We start from the raw sequence: 15,385 nt of genomic DNA, 5'->3' as shown, positions 1-15,385 counted from the left end.
GAAACGCATGATCTCTCTCCTTTGTATCCCTCTTTCAAAATGCAGGAGTGCTGGAGGCGTAATGCTATACAAAAGTAACTTTCAGAAGACAATGACCTAACCAGAAGAGAGATCCTCGCTTGCATAGACAAGCTGGGCATGGCTTAGTGTGACAAGCTGTACAAGACACATCATGGAACAGAACGTCAGTGTCAGCAAAAGCCGGCCGAGTATCGACCTGCAGGGGGTGGACCCAGAGACTTGTACCATAGTATTCAAGAACCACTGGGCTCAGGTAATGATGTGCGAACAGAATCTGGCTGCAATTATAATATAGTTTGCTATTATCACGTTTTGATAGCCGACTTACCATTCCAGTAATGCAACAGCTGATTCTATCAGCCAGTCCAAGCAGAAAATGTGTTCATTTTGTCTGTAGGCCACTTACCCAGATAACATGGGTTGTGATACACCACAGAATCGCAATACACGGTTGCCAACGAAAATACACAAACGCAATGCGATTGTGAATAGAATCACAATCGCATTGCTGAAAATCGCATCAGAACAGACGTGCAGTGCATTGCGTTGGCACTTCTGCTTTCCGATGCGGTCAGCTGGGGAAGGGACACGGGAGCCCTTTTCCACTGCTAATCTCGATACTCACTGCAAATTGCGCTGTGGTATTGATTGCAATTTGCAGCTGTTTTAAAATGCGATATGTGATTTCCTGTGCGCTGCAGGTTTTTGGTACAATCATAGTTATGTGCAGCATAATTGCAATTTTTGGGAGACGGGTGGCTGGGCTTCAGGCTCCATAGGAAAATTGCATGAAAATCACAGTACCACAATATTTGTTTGCTCCCATAGAGGATACCTAAGCGCAATCACACAAAGACTGCAGCAGGCAGTGCAATTGCACTTTGGTTAAAATTGGTGCACTTTGGTAAAATTGGTTCCAAGCGCCATGAAAGAGCATATGATCCGATTTTTGGATCAGAACATGCCTAGTGGAAAAGGGCTCTAAAAGAGGATTTGAATGATTGGGAACCTGTAGCTCATTGCGAACTACAGGGAGGAAGGAGACCTTGCTACCACAGGGGGGTCCCAGAGCTGTAAGGGGGCCCCAACTACTATCCTTCTCTTCCTTCTCCATCAAGCAAACACTGTGACTACCTCCTTGTCAGTTGTCACTAATGGCCACTACTTTCTGACCATGTTTTTAACTTCACAAACACTGATCCACATGACAGCCCGGGGCCCCAGGTCTATCATGTTTTTAACTTATCCAGTCGTTTTTGTTGTTCATCATCACACAGGGCCGGATTTGTACTATTTACCACCCAAGGCCACTGTCACTATCTGCCCCCCGTCAGTATAGGTAGCGAGATGACCCCTCCTCCCCTCCCCTCTAGTGTAGGTAGCCTGATAACCCCCCAGTATAGGTAGCCAGATGACCCCTCCCCCTTTCCCTCCAGCATAGGTAGTCAGATGACCCCCTTAATTCCTCCCCCCCCCCCTTCCTTTCAATATAGGTAGCCAGCTCGTTTTTACACTGCAGCAGCCATCAGTGTCACTCATTTCTCCACTCCTCCAGTGCAGAACCTTCCTCTTTCATTCTGTCATTAATGCTGGCTGAGTTCATAACCGTCCACCACAATTCAAACGTGCACCGAGAGCAAAATGGCTGAGGCACAGGTAGCTAGCAGCAGAATAAAGCGGTCAGGCGCTCGTTTGATCTCCCTGCATTGCAGAATTTGCAAGCTTGCACATGCTGCACCAGTTTAGCCTGCTGCTTTGGTGCCCTTGCTCCTGTGGTGCCCTAGGCCATGGCGGAGATGCTTGGAGATCTCTGGAAATGATTTAGTAAATCAGGTAAATCAGGAGGTCCATCCATGTTATATTTACTTTTGTCAGTGCTGAATGGCTGTCACTTGGTTGCTGGTAGTTTGATGATAATGTGTACAGCATGCATAATATCAATGGAAAACACCGATCTTCTACATTTTCATGTGGGTTATAGAGATGTGAGGCTATCTTGACTCAATAGCAACAAATAGTCTGCCTGATCTGATTCATAGTTACCTTGTGCATTGTGTCAAGAATGGCAAGGGCCGATCCTTCATTGGATCAATCGCTAAGAGTCAGAAACTCGATCTCGCTGCCGCTTTGCGCATAGATGCCCATATGTGGATTTGCAATCTGTGAACCGACTAGCCGAGAGGAGTGTTCTGACTCCAAGGATTCACCACACAAACACAATTCAAATGCTTGCCACCACGTGCGAGTCAGCCCACGACTGTAACTATATTAACACACTGAGAACACTGTAACTTAACCCTTAGCTGTATGCAGGGATCGGCGCCAGATCTGTCTATCTGTGCCCGATTCAAGCATACGGGTTGTAGATGCAAAATACTATAGAACACAAGTTTACATTTTCGGAGGAGCAAGTATGATTGTGTATGTTCAGGAACAGGTTTTAACTGTTAAAATGATTTTTTAAACGTTTTACTAACAAAAATGCATTACACACATTTATATACATCAATTAACATATAAACACAAAGCTTAAAATAATAGGGGAAAATGGTGAAAAGTTTACTTAACTGAATGCAGTCCGTGTGGGATAGAAACAAATAAAGTCCAGTTCAAATGCAGGCATTGATATCCAGGGGCGCCTCTAGCCTTCTTGTCACTCCAGGCAAGAAATCCTGTGGCGCCCCCCCCCCCCCCCCCCCATAAAAAATAAAACAAAAATCATATACATTATAGAACACTTCACACATGATATAAGCCATCAGAGAGGGATAACTATGAAATGGGGCCCTGGGCAAGATAGCACTTTGCCCTCCACTGATGGTCACCTGGCTTATTTAGTTAGATTTGGTGGGGGCTAGCAACCACCAGGCCCCTAAACTCTCTCTAGACCCTAGGCAGCTGCCTAAGTTTACCTTGTGGATGATCAGTATTGTATGCCATACAGCACATGCTGCCAGTATGCACCTCAAATAAATACAGCACCAACGCTACAAGTTCCAATGTCAGTCACATTGCAAGATTGGATTATCAAGCAAGACATTCTTACTTTCAGAATAATTTTTCACAAACATTGTGAGATATGCAGATATGTTACCACCTGTTAGGGTAGGACTGGAGTGGGTATATCATGACATTGAAGGGCTGATATGGTAAGGTAGTTTAAGGCACAGTGCACACCGAGCGGTTTTAGCAGCGATCCGCCAACCGCATCTGTCTGTGAAAACGCTTGGCTAATGTATTTCAATGGGATGGTGCACACCAGCGGTTTGAGGTTTTTTAGCAAACTGCAAACGTGCCTCCTGCTGCACATTTGCGGTTTGTAGAAGCAATTCTGCCTCAATATAAAGTATAGGAAAAATGCAAAACGCTCTGAAAAACGCTAGATCAGAGCGGTTTTCCAGGCGTTTTTGTTACAGAAGCTGTTCAGTAACAGCTTTTACTGTAACAGTATTTGTAATCTGCTTCACAAAACCGCTCGGCATGTTTAGAAAATGTCTCTAAACATGCCTAGAATCGCTCTGAAATCTGCTCCAAAAACCGCTAGCGTTTTGAGGATCTGCTAGTGGTTTTGGTGTGCACTGGGCCTAATAGTTTGATTCATAATCCATTCTAGAGATAAGCACAGTGTGTTTGTAGTGTAAGTGATACAAGAGAAGAGAAGTACAATGGAGGGAGGAAGGGTAGTAGAGGGTCAGAATTGATGACATGGATGAGCAGATATCTATGAGTAGAATAGAGGCTCAGTGGGTAGCACTACTGCAGAGTCCTAGGCTTGAACATTGGCCAGGGCAAAATCTGCATGGAGTTTCTGTCTTCAGACACTTCAGACATTTCCTGCATCCTAAAAAACATACTAATAAGTCAACTGGTTTACCCCAAAACAATCCTATATTGAAAATATTAGACTATAACTGTGGTAGGGATATTAGATTGTGAGCTCCTCTGAGGACAGTCAGTGACATGACTATGTACTCTGTAAAGTGCTTCAGGAGATGTCAGTGCTATATAAATAAATAATAATAATATGGTAGGACATTATACTATGATTATGGTAGGGTTAGATTGTAAGCTCCTTTGAGGACAGTCAGTGACATGACTATGTACTCTGTAAAGTGCTGCAGAATATGTCAGTGCTATATGAATGCATAATAATAATATGGTAGGACATTAGACTATGACTATGGTTGGATTAGATTGTGAGCTCCTCTGGGGACAGTCAGTGACATGACTATGTACTCTGTAAAGTACTGCAGAAGATGTCAGTGCTATATAAATATATGATAATAATATATATGGTCGGACATTACAGTTTGACTATGGTAGGGATGAAATTGTAAGCTCCAGTGAGCAGTCAGTGACATGACTATGTACTCTGTAAAGTGCTGAAGATGTCAGTGCTACATAAATACACAATAATAGTTCCAAATGCTACTGGCTCCCCTGAAGAGTGCTCAGACTAGTGTACATAGTTGTGCACATTGTTCCCCAAGTAGCAGTTGTTTGGTCAGAGAGACAGTGGGAGAGGGACCATGAGCAGAGGGTGTGGGCGAGCAAAGTTAAGCTCCACACTCACCACAGTGACTGCAACAACACAGGAAGATGGATCCAGCGAGGTGTCCCTTATGACAAGCGTCCAGCGATTCATCTTCCTGCCAGCGGGTATGCAAGATGTCACGTGACATTACAGGACGGGCGCAAACGAGAAGTCAAGCGACTGCAGTACTTTATGGGGTGTCGTCAAGGATCTTAAAGATCCGATCCTCAGTGACGGTCACTTATCACCACACAATGTTAAGCGATGTCACGACATTGTGTAAATGACTACTTGTCGCACAAAAAAAAAATTGATGGACATCGGGAAAATCGTTGGAAAAATCGTGAGGTGGTACATAGCATTAGAGAGAGGGCAAACAGACAGCATTAATGGAAATACATTATTATGCCAGCTTCAATTATAAGTAGTGATGGATGTAATTACACACATTGCTTACATGTCCATTATCATTATTTGAGCATTTAGATGCTGCCCTCCTATTCACTTGCTCACAATGAAAGACAAAACCTGCAACCCCCACTGTGTCCATTACACACTTCAAACACTGTCCTTGTGAATTCAGGGAGAAGTGCAGGCTGTGTGTCCCAATGGGGAGAGCATCAGATGATCCTACCGCTCCATAGCTAGTCATGGCAATCGTCCTGACATCTAGACATGCCAGACATTCTAGCAGAGCACAGTGTTGTCTGCAGAGTTTACTGTGTGTTTGTTTGTCTCACTCTCTCTGCAGACTCAGTAACATTTGGCTGTAGGGCGCTGTCGCCTCTGTACACTGAATAGTGAGGGACTGTCTCAAATCTTTCTATGAATCCTTATTAGATGCAGGGGCAAACGCAGGATTTTTAAGGGGGGAATTCCTGAAAGGTCCAGAAGCACGTATGTCCCCGAGTGCTTCCGAATACAGGTGGCTCCATACTGCACATGCACAAAAGTGCGCTGGCGTATTACGGAGCTGCCTATCTTTGGAAGTACTCAAGGACACGAGTGTTTCTGAGTGCTTCTGGTAGCAGCAAATTTGAACGGGGTACAGCGCTGGCACAACCCCCCCGAGAGAGGAACTCCGAATGGGAGATAGACTTAGTTTGGACAATTCAGTGGAATATGCCACCTAGTGTCACATAGCGCAAGCGATACCCATATGATGCAGGGATATATGCATCTGCGGAAGATGGCGGCGCTATATAAATACTAAATAATAATATTTTGCCTCACCAGGATTGCACTTTTATTTAGTTTCCTGTATGACAGCCAGCTCTAGGGGAAGAGGGAAACAAAGGTGAATGAGGGAGGGCTGGTGCACACCAAGAGTGCTTCTGAGCGTTTTTCAAATCAACAGTGATTTGAAAAGCGCTTGGCTAATGTTACCCTATGACGGTGTTCCCACAGCAGCGTTGTGACTTTTTCAAAATCGCAGGTATGCTGCATGTAGCATGTTTTTGAGCGATTCATTCAAAAATCGCTGTGAAAATCGCTTCACAAAATCACACTCACAAATTGCTAGCGATTGTCATTTTGGCGTGCACTAGCCCAGAGAGAGGAGTGGAGAAATTGAGAATAGCCTGAGATGGAGCAGAGAACTTATCTGTATTCACACAGGCTACTTGCCTGTAATCGGACTCCTGTCCCTGTCAGCCTCTCACACAAGTCTGAAAGCAGCCCTCCTGGAGTCTAGGGACTGTCAAAAACTTTTCAACTTGTATTTACCAGCTTGACTGCCCTCTAATTGCATCATGTCTGACACTTCTGTGCTGTGGAGAGTGGGGGACTCCAGAATCAACATTCTCTCACTGCAGGCTGCATCTTTTTGTGTGGGAAGCTCGGCTGCCTCTCTCATTCTATTAGCTGGAGGGAGGCACCAGAAGTAAGAAGGGAGGGAGAATGAGGCTGTTTATATTATGCGGGCTTGGCTGGCTGAATACACAGCTCAGTGCAGGGGGGAGGTTCCAGACACCCGGAATAGCCCCCTGAGTTCCCCAGTGAGATGCATTCCTAAAAACACTTGTGAGAGTAGAAAACTTTCACTACATACTCTTAAATGTCAGTCAGTCAGTCAGGCTCAGGGTGGACTCATGGAGGGGCAGAGAACAGCTATAAATCAGACACATTCTTCTTACGGAGTATCTATAAATCTGAACTCTGAATGATTCTTTACCAGTGACTTAGCAGAAGGCTATTTGTGAAAAGAGCAGAGTAACCAAGCAGCTCAGGGTGACCCAAGCTACTAGGAATGTATAGGGGGATAAAAGGTACCAAAATGCCCTCCTACTAAAAAAGCAAAGCTTGGTGTAATTTGCCTTCTTAAAACAGAAGGAAATCTATTTCTCTCCAGTCCCTTACAACGGTCTTTCAGGACAGGAATTTTTATTTCCCCTTGGACTGACAGTAATTTATTGCGCCTTCCCCATCAAAGCCGCTCCAAGCCGCTGCCTGGGTGGTCAGTAGGTTAAGGCGCCCCTGTTAATATCACAAGTCCTTATATGGTAATCGCCCGGTCCTCCTAGGAATGCATGCATGGAGAAAGTTGTTGGTTAGTGGAATTTGGAAGACTGGGAGGGGTCGGTACTGCCCGAACCGTTATACCATCTGAGTTTTGCCGCTGGCTTACCTGAAAAGTAGGTGTGTTTACCTTCTGCGGAGCATGATAGGCAGAGGTTTTTGTACAAGCATAGAATGACACAATTTACCAAAAACCTGCGCTGTTTCTGTCTGGATTGGCGCACAGCAAATCCGAGGGCAGATTTGTAACCTGCGGCCGATGTTTGATCAAATGACACCAAATAGTAGTAAGGTAACGCTGAATAACTCTGTTTCCATAGCCGCTAGACTACTATAAATTGGAGGAGCTATTAGGCTGATTTTTAGGAACCGGGAAATATTTTTGCCTTTTGTCTGCGATAAACACATCTTGGATTATTAATAAAGGAAGTCTTCTATTGTCTATCCACAGTTTAGTGGAGGGAAAATCTAAGAGTTTTGAGAGGGAAATAAAAGAGATTGATCCTTATCTGCTGAATCTGCTACAAGGCCAGCATTTGGTCCTCACACCTATATGTGAATAGCTAGTAGGAAGTGGGTGAGGGGCTGCTTTAAGTCAGAGTGAAGGGATAAAAAGACATCTGGCTGCACATTTCAAAGAGAAACTGACATTCTGCTCAGCTTTGAGGAGTGATGCGGAATCGATAATTGTCCTGACTTTCGTATCATTCATGACACATTGCATTATTTTTTTTCATACTTTCTTTTTTCCAAGATGATGAAATGGGGAAATTCCTTTTCTATCCCCTTGTTGGTAGTCTGACAACTACAAGTTTCATGTTTATAAGAAGCAGTGAGTGTTCTCTCACTGGTGTGCTGCTTCCATCAGTCATGCTTTCATTTCCAAGGCGGACAAGAAATATAATTAAAAATCATTAGTGAAACATTTAGCTATCATTACACATTGGCAGTCGCTGATGCACTGCTGAATAAGAAATGCCTGAAGACATTGGAACACATACCCATTCTTCATTCTCTTAGGATTGTCCTGGCAATGAGGTGCCATAAAAAGGAACATTTGCGGGAAACAATATTGTGACCAAGGGGTTTAATCTCAGTTTATTATCTTGTAACAGGCAAGGTTATATTTGAGCACTGTTGCGTAGGGTACCTGCAGACAGGAGATGATGGTTGCTTGATGTGGCCATATTTGGCTGGATGGGGTGATGCAGTCATTTCCATAGGCACACTGCCAGCCGAATCTGTCAGAGAACAGCAGTGGGTTAAACAACTTTCTAGTTATAGATGTTTTTCCCTAGTGAGCAGCCTAACCAGTTTATGGTGGAGTTTGGGATGCTACTTTATTAATTAGGTGGCACCCTTCTAGGCAAGTAGGTAAAAGGGTAAATTTTTATTCTCTAATCTCTAATACCCATAAATAAGAAAGTGTTAAATTAAAGGGGAACTGAAGAGAGAGGTGTATGGAGGCTGCCATGTTTATTTCCTTTTAATCAATACCAGTTGCCTGGCAGCCCTGCTGGTCTATTTCTCTGCAGTAGTATCTGAATAACACCAGAAGCAATCATGCAGCTAGTCTTTTCAGATCTGACTGTAGAGTCTGAAACTCCTGATCTGCTGCATGCTTGTTCAGGGGCTATGGTTAATAGTTTTAGAGCCAGAGGATCAGCAGGGCTGCCAGGCAACTGGTATTGCTTAAAGAGAACCCGAGGTGTGTTTAAAGAATGTTATCTGCATACAGAGGCTGGATCTGCCTATACAGCCCAGCCTCTGTTGCTATCCCAAACCCCACTAAGGTCCCCCTGCAATCTGCAATCCCTCATAAATCACAGCCATGCTGTGAGGCTGTGTTTACATCTGTAGTGTCAGTCTCAGCTGCTCCCCCGCCTCCTGCATAGCTCCGGTCCCTGCCCCCGTCCCTTCCCTCCAATCAGCAGGGAGGGAAGGGATGCAGGCGGGGACTGGAGTTCTGCAGGAGGCGGGGAGAGCAGCAGACTGACACTATAGAGATAAACACAGTCAGCTCTGACAAGCTGTTTGTCAGCAGCGTGGCTGTGATTTATGAGGGATTGCAGAGTGCAGGGGGGACCTTAGGGGGGTTTGGGATAGCAACAGAGGCTGGGCTGTATAGGCAGATCCAGCCTCTGTATGCAGATAATATTCTTCAAACCCACCTTGGGTTCTCTTTAAAAGAAAATAAACATGGCAACCTCCATATACCTCTCTCTTCAGTTCCCCTTAAAAAGTTGAGTTGAAATACGATACCAATATGATAAGATATTGCATTCTTGTTTCATCTGTAACCTTTTTTATTTCTTCTGTTCTGTATCTTCTTCTTCCTCTGTATCCTCTTCTATCTTCTTCTGGAATTTTCATCTCAATACGTCTTACATCTTCTTTTTCTGTATACCTTTATCTGTATTCTGCCACTATCACAAAACAAAAATGTAAAATTTGAAATACTTACATTTAAAATTTACATTTTCCCCCAGTAAAATGCACATGTTATTTTGTTTTTCTATTTAGCTGTCACATAAGGTAGTAAGTAGCTGAAAGATCTGACAGATTTTAGACTCGTCCATTTCTTCATGGAATATACTCCACACTACCTTTATTCTTTACAAAAGAACTCCCTGTAAACTGTAAAGATTCTATACAAATATGTCAGCCAGCTTCCCTACTATTTTGCATACTATTTTGGCAGTTGGACTGAGCAGTGGTAGTTCAGTAAGTGCTGATTTTTACTGCCTTCTGTGACAGTCAATAAATAGAAAAAAATATAATTTATAGTGCATTTTACTCTGTGAGAAATGTAAGTTTATATGTACGATGTCGGTGTACATTTATACATATGATGTAACAATAGTTGTCCTTTAATTTATTTTATTTTTCTGGACATTGAAGAAGGGAAATATGGACAAACTTTGCTGTCCTCCTTTTGCAGATTAACCCTCCATTTTATGCATTATATAGGTTTGTAGTTCTCAGCTTAGGGCCTGTCTCCACTCATCAGTTTTTCTGTGCGTCAGTTTATCTGCATGAGTTGCCTGAGAGTGCTGCATTGCTGTCAATTGTTTTTCTGTATGTGAAAAATGCATTCAAGTGTGAACTAGCCCATTGATTAACATTGCAGTTTTCCTGTGAAGAAAATGCACCGAAAAAACTGACAAGCAGACACAGGCCCATAGGGCTTTTTCACAATAGGAGCTGATCCATGTGTTTTAACGGATTACTCCTAGGATGTGGTAAGCGGGGTAACATGAAAGTCTATTGACCTTCATGCTACCTTTCACATTAGACGAAGCGTTCCAGAGCGTTATGTTGTAATGCATCGGGGATCTTTTAATCATCTGCCGCAAGCCTAGTGTGAAAGAGCCCTAAGTGTGTGTGTGTGTTGGGGTCATGCTAATTCTAGATAGCTCTGATTTCTAGAATCGGCATAAAGGTGGTCATTCAACATATAATCTAACCACATTCATACAATATATGGACTACCAATTGATAAAATGTAAACAGATTATTTCTTTGAGCTATCATACTAAATGGAGATGGGAATATTATATGGTTTATGGCGAGCTTAAAGGACTTACGAGCTGAAATAAAAACAAAAAGTTAATTACCTTAGTGCACTATTAGAGCTCTGTGTAGACCATCTGTGCCTCCCTTGTAGTTTCCAGACCCTCTGTTATCTTAATCCTCTTATCATTACAGGCCCCGACCCAGCCCAGGGTCGCCTTATCTCTGGGCACTACAATCGCCGCTTTAAAATCCCTCTGCCTGCTTAGCTCAAAGAGACGGCTGGCTTGAAGTGAAATCAGTCATGTGGGCGGTCATGTGGTGACGCCCACATGATTTATGACTCAGTGCACGAGTGACGATGGGCTGCGATCCTACACAGCAACGTCGCTTTGAGCTAAGCAGGCAAAGGGATTTTAAAGCAGCGATTGTAGTGCACAGAGATAAGGCGACCCTGGGCTGGGTCGGGGCCTGTAATGATAAGAGGATTAAAATAACAGAGGGTCTGGAAACTACAAGGGAGGCACAGATCGTCTACACAGAGCTCTAAAGGCCCATACACACGTCGTATTTTAGCGAACGACCCGTTGTTTGAACGTTCCGTCGTTCGGACGTTTTCGCGTCAAATCCGACGTGTGTACAGACTATAGTTCGGGTGATAAGACTGGTTACCAACGATCCGCCGGGCGGATCGCTGGTAACCAGTCTTATCACCCGAACGATAGTCTGTACACACGTCGGATTTGACGCGAAAACGTCCGAACGACGGAACGTTCAAACGACGGGTCGTTCGCTAAAATCCGACGTGTGTATGGGCCTTTATAGTGCACTAAGGTAATTAACTTTTTTTTTTTATTTCAGCTCCTAAGTCCTTTAAGACAGTCAGAAGTGCTGACAGCGCGGGGACACTGATCTACGTAATTGGCAGTTGTCATCTTTTGATGTAGCTGCTTCAGCCAGTGTATTTTTCTTTTTCTTTCCCCAAAAATGCAGGTTTAATTTAGTGCTTCAATATTATCATTCTTAAGGACAATGGCATGCTCTCTGGATTTTGTGACACTTGTCTGCAGGGACATATGATTATGGTGGGGATATTAAATTGTGAGCCCCCCTTATGGAAAGTTAATGACATGAGTTGTTTAATTTACTCTGTAAAGTGCTAATGCATAATAAAAATAATAATCTGTAACTCAACACCTATTGCGAAAGAGATGTCAGTTGACAGGAGGGTAATTTTGTCTTTGCAGCGGGAGTAGAAATGGCTAATAAGTCAAAGCACAGGTGGTGGAAAAAGTACTGAGGACTAATTGGTCATTTGTTACAAAGACTCCGAAATACCACTCATACGACTTCAAACCTATCTACTATTTAATGCTGGGAAATCAAACTAGCAGTTGGTTACTGATACAATTAAACTCCCAACCCTAATTATTCCCAAGCAGACTCATCATTCTGATTATTTGACATGCTTGGTAATGGTTGTATGGCGGTGTAATCTCCCAGGCACACAGGAGTATATTAGGTAAACAAATAATAAATATTTCTTCTGGAAGGGAGAGATGTTGGCTTATGGGTAGTGGAGGAAATAATTTAGCAGCAGCACAGCAGATGTTGTTGTGCTTGTTAATCGCTCTGCCTTTTCCAAAATCCAGCTCCTTTTTATGACTTTATATAACAAGAGAGCTTCCACAGTAGATCAAGGGTGATTTAACATTATATTGACCACAGCAAAGCACCAAAACATTAGTTATGGGTATAATAAAAGAAGCATAGTGTATACTATCCTGAAGCACACAGTCATACTGGAGACTACACTCTGAGTGAAAAGATTCTGGGTTACCAATGAACAGGAGTCATAGTTTATTGTATTAGAGCCCTAGTTCAATCCCATGATTTAATGCATAGTGTGTGAAATAAAATGTACATTGCAAATAACCCATGTTTGTGCTATTCTTTTTTTATTGCCTGGCTTGCTTGGTTTGCAGCAATGACTTCCTGTTTGAATGTCAAATGGAGCTTGGCTAAACTGAACAGCATTATGCAAGCTGTCCAAACTCCTCATCCCATCCCATCATCACCCACATGAGGTAGTCAGGGAGGAGTAGGGTCAGCTGGATAGCGTACTGGTAAATCTGTTGACTTTGATCTAGGGTTTGAGCCTTGGTTCGAATCTTGGCTGAAGTTAGTATGAAAAACAGTAAAGAGTCTTTGGGCAAGGCTTCGTAATGATCCAGGTTGCCCGTGGAGCAGGCGCTAAGTGGCTGCAGCCCTGAAACGCTTTGAGTCCGGCAGGAGAAAAGCATGATATAAATGTTTTGTGTCTTGCCTTGTCTTCAGACAGTCTTTCAATTTGCAGAGCAGACCATTGGGTTTGTTCTGCCTCCTCTGTGCTGCAACTGAACATTTGAAGGTGTCCAGGCTTAGAGTAGTGACAAGCTGTGGGTCCAAGGAGAGGTGATGATCAAGGGAAGTTCTGGATGCGGGAATGAGAGGAGGTAACCAAGCTGGATGACAAGAGGGCCTCATCTGAGGAGCGAAGGCTTTTGGTAGGAATGGTATCTGGGAAACCACAGATCGCACATGCTCCATCTGAAAGCATGCACGATCATTCCCTGCCGGTTCATGGAGTTCCGCTCCGTGATAAGCCTGCTAGCCACCAATCGCGGCTAACAGGCTGTTTGTAAACAAAAGGGGAAAGAAATCCCCTTTGTTTACATCCGTACACGGTCTTCAGCAGCGCTGTACAAGATCGGCCTCTGATTGGCCGGGGATTGCTGTCTTCTCATAGGCTGATGCCTATGAGAGGTGTAGAACAGGACGGATCGCCGTCCTGTTCATTTCTGTAGGCTGAGGGGAGGGAGGAAGGAGAGGGAAAGGGACGGAGGGAGAGAGAGCCTCTATGAGGCAGAAAAAAAAAAGTGGCAGCAGCGATCGGACACCTCCGGCGGCATATCCCCTTAGGGACAAAAATAGACAAGACAAGACAAATAACATTTATATCGCGTTTTTCTCCTGGCGGACTCAAAGCGCCAGAGCTGCAGCCACTAGGACGCGCTCTATAGGTAGTAGCAGTGTTAGGGAGACTTGCCTAAAGTCTTCTACTGAATGGGTGCTGGCTTACTGAACAGGAAGAGCCGAGATTCAAAACCCTGGTCTCCTGTGTCAGAGGCAGAGCCCTTAACCATTACACTTTCCAGCCACAAAAATAGGAGGGGAGTCCGATCGCCAGTGCAGCAAGAAACGGCCTGGTCTTTAGGGGGGTTTAACACTGCAGTCCTCAAGTGGTTAAACTAAATTTTACAGTACAGTGACATGGTTGCTGTTTATACTTTAGACCTAGAATTTAGCCCTTAAAGCGGAATATAACCCTGCATTTCAACTTTGCGCTAAAACATTATTTACAGTATATTATATGCAACCAGCTTTTTTTTTTACTAGACCAGCATTGGAAGGGTTACACAAAGCTTTAAAGTTCCTGGAGAGAACTGCAGACGCATCGAAGCTTACATAGATACATTTTGTTTACATAAATGTATCTAAGTGTTGAATGTGACTCACTCTCTCTGACTGAGAAGGAGCTGGAGGACAGCCAAAGAGTGTGTAACATTTATCACTTGTTACATTCTATTTAGTTAAATGTATCTATCTGAACTTCTGCATATCTCTCCACGGAACTTTAAACCTCTGTGTTTAACCCTTCCAATGCTGGTCTAGTAAAAAAAAAAAAATGCTGATTGCATATAATATGCTGTAAATAATGTTTTAGAGCAAAGTTGAAATGCAGGGTTATATTCCGCTTTAAATTGAAAATAAGAATATGAGACTAAAGCGAAGTTGTTTTTATCATTACTACTGCACATACAATTATTTACCTCCTAAGTTTATTTTCAGTTCAGGTTTGCTTTAAAGGGAGATTACCTTCATACCAGTACAAAACACTACACAGACAGCTTATTGATTGTATTTACTGACTGATGTCACAAAATGAATAGCCAGGCAGAAAACGATTCCAAATTCAGCAAATGTCAGAGCAATTTGCGAAATATTACTTAGTGATTTGTACACATTTAGCATCCACACAGAAGTCGTAGTTCTCATTGTGAGCAAGCAAATGGCAAAATGTGCATGTTCAGGATTTTTATAGTCATTGGTTCCATTGAATTAACATACTTACTATATTGCTGTTTTTATAAAGGGAATAACCTATTTTCAGCAACCATATCCTAGAATTCATTGAGAAGAATACAGGCTATCAGAGAATTGCCCTTTGTCCTCATCTGTGCTCACCCTCAGAGTCAGTTCCAACGGGCACTGAACAGGTGTTAAACGACGGCCAAGCCACTTGTACACTGAAAGTGGACCTGAACTCTTGCACAGGACAGAAGAAAAGCATATAGAAATGCACCACGTATGTAGAGAGTTTAGCCTGTCTAATTCCCCCTCATCTGTGACTAATCACAAGCGTAATTTGATCTCTCAGGTGTGTCAGCTGGCTGTCTTGGCAGAACAGCTAATTTGTAAACACAGGATGTTAACCCTATGTCTGCTTCCATGAAAGCCTGAAGTAGACACACTGCAGATTTATTGCAGGATTTGTATCAGCTGTAAGGGCTAGTTCACACTTGATTTAAAAACGTATCCGTAGCTACGTTTTTTGTCCCGGACGAAAAACGTAGCCACGGATACCAATGTTAAAAATAGGAACAGTACACACTCAAGTTAAAAACGTATCCGCGTGCGATCCGCGGAATACGTTTTTAAACCCGGAACGCTGAGTCCGGACTTGCAGCATTTTTCACG

At 43.3% G+C, this 15,385-nt stretch overlaps 1 protein-coding gene across 1 annotated transcript in view; it reads left to right on the top strand.

The window, feature by feature from the left end:
• The first annotated feature begins 49 nt into the window (after positions 1 to 49).
• Positions 50 to 15,385, top strand: part of LOC137570395 (FHF complex subunit HOOK-interacting protein 1A-like) — a 285,196-nt gene continuing 269,860 nt past the window's right edge. The window contains exon 1 of the mRNA XM_068279077.1: positions 50 to 274. Coding sequence (XP_068135178.1) covers positions 173 to 274 — 102 coding nt within the window. The 5' untranslated portion in view covers positions 50 to 172. The remainder of the gene's footprint in view (positions 275 to 15,385) is intronic.

The sequence above is a fragment of the Hyperolius riggenbachi genome, chromosome 1 (assembly GCF_040937935.1).
Source record: "Hyperolius riggenbachi isolate aHypRig1 chromosome 1, aHypRig1.pri, whole genome shotgun sequence".
NCBI classification, from domain to species: domain Eukaryota; kingdom Metazoa; phylum Chordata; class Amphibia; order Anura; family Hyperoliidae; genus Hyperolius; species Hyperolius riggenbachi.
This window is presented reverse-complemented; position numbering and strand designations above follow the sequence as displayed.